General features: G+C 47.0%; 1 protein-coding gene across 2 annotated transcripts; it reads left to right on the top strand.

Annotated features, from left to right (window-relative positions):
- Nucleotides 1-215: 215 nt before the first annotated feature.
- On the top strand, nucleotides 216-4,940 carry FZD4 (frizzled class receptor 4). 2 transcript variants are annotated; one of them, XM_033950130.1, is made up of 2 exons: nucleotides 216-797; nucleotides 3,159-4,940. In XM_033950130.1, the coding sequence occupies exons 1-2, from the start codon at nucleotides 561-563 to the stop codon at nucleotides 4,479-4,481; spliced, it is 1,560 nt and encodes a 519-aa protein (XP_033806021.1). In that variant the 5' UTR covers nucleotides 216-560; the 3' UTR covers nucleotides 4,482-4,940. The 2 variants fall into 2 exon arrangements, with proteins under 2 accessions (XP_033806021.1, XP_033806022.1); XM_033950131.1 differs by lacking the exon at nucleotides 216-797 and adding an exon at nucleotides 857-873.
- The last annotated feature ends 623 nt before the right edge of the window (nucleotides 4,941-5,563 follow it).

The raw sequence follows: 5,563 nt of genomic DNA, 5'->3' as shown, positions 1-5,563 counted from the left end.
TCTGCGCCCGGGCGGGAACAGCCCGACGCTTTCTTTCCTAGGAGCCGTAAAACCCTCCCCTCCTTCACTCCGATTGGCCAAGACCCCCGTTTGCTCTTCTCCCATTGGATCCCTGCAGGGTAACGTCTGACCCGCCCAGTCGGGCAACTTTTTAAGGCCCTCGGCGGGAAATAAAGAGCTCATTTGGGCGGGTGGCTACTTTTCGAGGAACATGGGCTATTTTGGGTGGTGGGTGACAGTCCCGGACCTCCTATTGCCGAGTCGTTGGGGTTGTTTTTTTTTTTCTTCATTGGTTCAGCTCTGAGGCCGTTTGTGATTGGTCCAGTGTGCTCTAGCTGAGCCAATGAAATGCCGGTCAGCCGCACGAGCCCCGCCCGCCGATCGCGAGTCAGTAGAACCCAGTTAGACCTGCCGGGGTCTGGCACGTTTACCACGGACCCTGGAAGCTGCGCGAGCGTCGGCAGCGCCTCGCTCTGCGCGATCGCAACCCCCGACCGCCTCGATTGCACCTGATCAGGAGGGAATACAAATCCTTACGGCCGATCTCGCTTCCTCTGGAGATGGGGCGCGGGCTGGGGCTCCTGGGGCTCTGCTGCCTGCTGGCAGGGTGGGCGCTCGGCTTCGGGGACGAGGAGGAGAGGCGCTGCGACCCCATCCGGATCTCCATGTGCCAGAACCTGGGCTACAACGTGACGAAGATGCCCAACTTGGTGGGGCACGAGTTGCAGACGGACGCCGAGCTGCAGCTGACCACTTTCACGCCTCTCATTCAGTACGGCTGCTCCAGCCAGCTGCAGGTCAGTCTAGTGGGCTCCAGCTGCAAATGAGCTTGCAAATTCCGGAAAAAAAAAAAAAAGATGCAACTTGATAACGGTAACTTAAGTGAGCAGATCCTTATCTCAGGGGCTGGGAAAGGGTGCATGCACTGTGCAGAAAGTAGGTGTGCCTGTCAGGAATTCGTCAATGTGACATCCAAGGGAATTTTTTGTGCCCTTGCCGCCAGTTTTTCTTAAACTGCAGATAAGACTAGCTTCAAATATCTCGGGCTATTGCAAAGCATCAGGCTGAAACTTATTATACTTGCTTTGGGAGACATGGCATAAGTGCCAACTTAGTTGGGTGTACTGTGTGCTGGACCACCCCAAAACTATTAACAGTCCTCATTATATTGAAAAAAATTGGTTCTGTAAGTGGTGGAATTAGCACTAAGGGCATCAGACCTGATGCTAACACGTCTCCACCCCCTAATATTCAGCAAGCCCCTTCATTTGTGTCCTCCTGGGAGGAGGGGTCATGTTGTATTGTGTATGGCACCCCCCATTCGTTTGGGATTGTTGGCCCCTGCGATCTGATGTGGCTAGCGTATATTTAGGTACTTCAGCACTCTTGAAACACAGTTGGGAGCTGGGAAGGGGTAAAACGCGGACCTCACGGCTCTTGTCCTTAAAAATCCGGTGGCACTTTTAGTCTCAGCCTAGGTTATGGCTCTGACAGACCTCGATGACAGCTCTGACGGATCCTAATGCTTTTCCCTCCCTGTGCCGAGACTAAAAGTGGCACAGACCTCGGAGCAAAAGTTTTGCCACATTTAGGGGGAAAGTATTAGGATCCGTCGGAGCTAAATTGTCATCTATGCTGAGACTAAAAGTGGTACGGACCTCAGATTTTTAAGGACATGCCGTTAAGATCCGTGAGGTCCGTGTTTTACCCCTTTCCTTGTGAGCTGCCCCTTGGTCACCGGGGCTAGCAACCTTTGGGGTGGAGGGTGTCTGTTACCAAAAAAAAAGAGAAAGGAATGGCTCCGCTGGTGTGTCACTTTCTCCTCTGGCAGTGGGGAGAGGAGCTATAGATTTCCCCTAGCTTGGGAGGGAGGAGAAGGTGGTTTGCAGGACAGGTTCTAATTGAATTTGGCTGCAAAACCCTCCGAAACGGTTAAAAAGAGTCTTAAGAGCTACAGCTGGAAACCCAATCCACACAGATGGAAAGTTTCTGCAGGCTGTCTATTAGCTGAAGGTGGGAATGTGGAGATAAGGAAACAGGATCGTTCTTCGGGCGCTTAACCAAACGTCTCAGTTTCACGGATTATAAACACGAATAGTGCTGTAACCCAAGAACATTGTGACAAGAGTGTGGTTTAATGGTCCGATGGATTTTGTTTTGCGGAGTGAGCAGCAGTTTAATATGAATCATTTCCTTGTGGGCTTGCGTTCAACTCTCTAGTAAAGCTTAGAGATGAATTTCAAGACGCAGGGAAATGGAAAGTAAATATGTAGAAAAATCTTCCCCCCCCCCCCTGGTATTGCTCTTACAGGAGAAAACCCGAAACAAGAGAGTGCCAAACAAACACACCAACTTAAAGTATTTACACCAGAATCAGATTGAATGGACAATTTTTGCAGTTCCCCTACTAAGTGTGAGGCATCCATCTGATTTTGTTTTGTGTCTGCTTTTTCAAGAAAAGGGCTATACTGTATTTTCATGAAAGAAAACTAAGCCGTTCCCCTTTATATCGTATTGCACACTGCTGCCGCCCTGCTGTTAATAAAAAAAAGTGGATTTCTTGGCTTAATAATCAGTATTGACAATCTGTTAAGCCTACTTAGCTTGTCTGCCTGACTTTTTTGAGTTGAGAATTTTTTTTTTTTAATGTAGAGAATTACTAGGACTATCTGCTTCGTCACTTTCCTAGCTATTAAAAGCTGTTAACCAAATGATCCTTCCGACAGACCTCACCAGTCTGTTTTAATAAAGTTCACACACTCTGTTCTTACAGTAACTATTCCTAAAAAGATAACAGCCCAGCTTTCTAATTGAATTATATTGTATTTGCCCTCCCCTGGATGTGTGTGCAAATAAACAAATATTAGAGGGGGGTGGCTTTGTCTTAATCCTTGATGAAATGTAATGGAAGGAAAGGGGGGGGGGATTTATTCTTTATGCATTGTCATTGATTCTGATTATAAGTGTTTAACCTGATGATTAATGTATACATACGGTTCTGCACTTTTGTTGGCCTTAAAAATCAATAAAGATTTATAAAAAAAAAAAAAATTATTATTGGCTATGCAATCTATTTTCTGACAAGAAAAAACACTTTACACTATTCAGTGTGTCTTCTGTTTAGGGTACAAATAATTGTTTCTCTCTCTTTATTGCAGTTCTTCCTGTGTTCCGTCTACGTCCCGATGTGCACAGAGAAAATAAACATCCCCATCGGCCCCTGCGGTGGCATGTGTCTGTCTGTCAAACGGAGATGCGAGCCTGTCCTGAAAGAATTTGGCTTTTCCTGGCCAGACAGTCTCAACTGCAGCAAATTCCCGCCACAGAATGACCATAACCACATGTGCATGGAAGGACCGGGGGACGATGAAATCCCCCTGCACAGCAAGACGGCCCTGGGAGAGGAGTGTCACTCCCTAGGCCCTAACTCCGACCAGTATATCTGGGTGAAGAGAAATTTAAACTGTGTGCTTAAGTGCGGCTACGATGCCGGCCTCTATAGCAGATCCGCCAAGGAGTTCACTGACATATGGATGACAGTGTGGGCTAGTCTTTGCTTCATATCCACGGCCTTTACTGTCTTGACTTTCCTCATCGACTCTTCCCGATTCTCGTACCCGGAACGTCCTATCATCTTTTTGAGTATGTGCTACAATATTTACAGCATTGCTTTTATTGTGAGGCTGACTGTGGGCCGGGAGAGGATATCCTGTGATTTTGAGGAAGCAGCTGAACCTGTCCTTATCCAAGAAGGTCTTAAAAACACTGGATGTGCCATTATATTTCTACTGATGTACTTCTTTGGAATGGCAAGCTCCATCTGGTGGGTTATCCTGACACTGACATGGCTTTTGGCAGCTGGACTAAAGTGGGGCCACGAGGCCATCGAGATGCACAGCTCGTATTTCCACATTGCAGCCTGGGCGATCCCTGCCATAAAAACCATTGTCATTTTGATCATGCGGCTGGTTGATGCCGACGAGCTCACAGGCCTCTGCTACGTTGGCAGTCAGAATATAGATGCCCTCACTGGCTTTGTGGTGGCCCCGCTTTTCACCTACCTCGTGATTGGAACTCTGTTCATAGCAGCGGGCCTGGTGGCTCTTTTCAAAATCCGGTCCAATCTCCAAAAGGATGGAACAAAGACGGACAAGCTGGAGAGGCTGATGGTCAAAATTGGCGTGTTTTCCGTCCTGTACACAGTACCGGCCACGTGCGTCATAGCTTGCTACTTTTATGAGATATCCAACTGGAGCATTTTCCAATATTCTGCAGACGATTCCAACATGGCAGTGGAAATGCTTAAAATTTTTATGTCTTTGCTGGTGGGAATTACATCAGGGATGTGGATCTGGTCGGCCAAAACGTTCCACACCTGGCAGAAATGCTCCAACAGGCTGGTGAACTCGGGGAAAGTAAAACGGGACAAGCGAGCAGACGGCTGGGGAAAGCCAGGGAAGGGGAACGAAACTGTGGTATAGCCCAAGCCTCCGAGCTGACCTTTCTCGTATTCTGAGCAGGATTGGCGGCTGGACGGTTTGCTGACGTGAGGGGAAGAGGGAGTAGTTCGCGTGAAACGAAGCCTTAAAAAGCAAGAAACTGTCCAGCGATCCCTCTGCAAAGGTTGCCGTGGTCAGAAGCAGTGCCGTATCGGACTAAATGGTGCAGGAAGGTATATTGAAAAGCTGTGAAATGCCAGAAAATCACGTTCCTTTTTTACAGATTGGAATGTGCGTTGCAGAAGTATTGGCAAGTCTTGGGACCTCATTCATAGTTAGCTGGGGGTGCTACGGTCAGCTGCATGTTGGCGTTTGTGGAAGAAGGTGGTTTCATGAATTTAAAAAAATATGCCTGGGATTTAAAACTAAGAAAAAAAAAAGAAAAACAACCACTAAACACTGGATAATGTGGGTAAAGTTAAAAAAAAAAAAAAAAAAAAAGGTGAACGATGCACTATTTACTGCCAAAATCGATGCTCATAATTGTCCACGTGTGGTGCTTTTTTTTTGTATTGACAACACAGAAATCTAAGCACAAAGCTCTGCCTTCTGATTTCCTCCCCACCCCTAATTTTGGATACTGCAAAAAGGTGCCCAGAGGAACTTATCTTTCTGCATTGATTACCTGACTTGTATTTGTTAGAAACTGTTTTTATATTGCAATATACAGTATCACTGACCAAAGGCAAGCATGGTCACCTCGGACTATCCTGTCCTTCAGAGTAGGGCTATCTCTGCGAAGGGTGCTTATCTCGCTCGAGCCCCAAAGACCTATTGCTCTAAGCAATTGAGACTTAATGAGCTGTTTCACTAGGATTGTGGAGACAGCGGTCTGAAAACGAGACAACGCCATTCTGGGCAGGCTTTGTCTGCATAGATGCTGGTTGTATAAATGTCCACCCGTGAATTCAGTGTCAGCGACGACCTTGGATGGGCCCTTATGTTTGTTATGGGCTGTTATGTTCTCTGTTTAATGTTCTCTGTTTTGCTTATTCATAACTCTGTTCATGGAAATGTTGGCTGACATTTAAGCCCAGATTCTCTAAATGGTGCCGTTTTGTTTA

Source organism: Geotrypetes seraphini, chromosome 6 (genome assembly GCF_902459505.1).
Source record: "Geotrypetes seraphini chromosome 6, aGeoSer1.1, whole genome shotgun sequence".
Taxonomy (NCBI): Eukaryota; Metazoa; Chordata; class Amphibia; order Gymnophiona; family Dermophiidae; genus Geotrypetes; species Geotrypetes seraphini.
This window is presented reverse-complemented; position numbering and strand designations above follow the sequence as displayed.

Bases quoted from the DNA above. Each gene is read 5' to 3' on its own strand.
- FZD4 (XM_033950130.1), top strand. From the start codon at position 561: ATGGGGCGCGGGCTGGGGCTCCTGGGGCTCTGCTGCCTGCTGGCAGGG. The intron at 798-3,158 runs GTCAGTCTAGTG...TCTTTATTGCAG, and splicing joins GCTGCTCCAGCCAGCTGCAG to TTCTTCCTGTGTTCCGTCTA.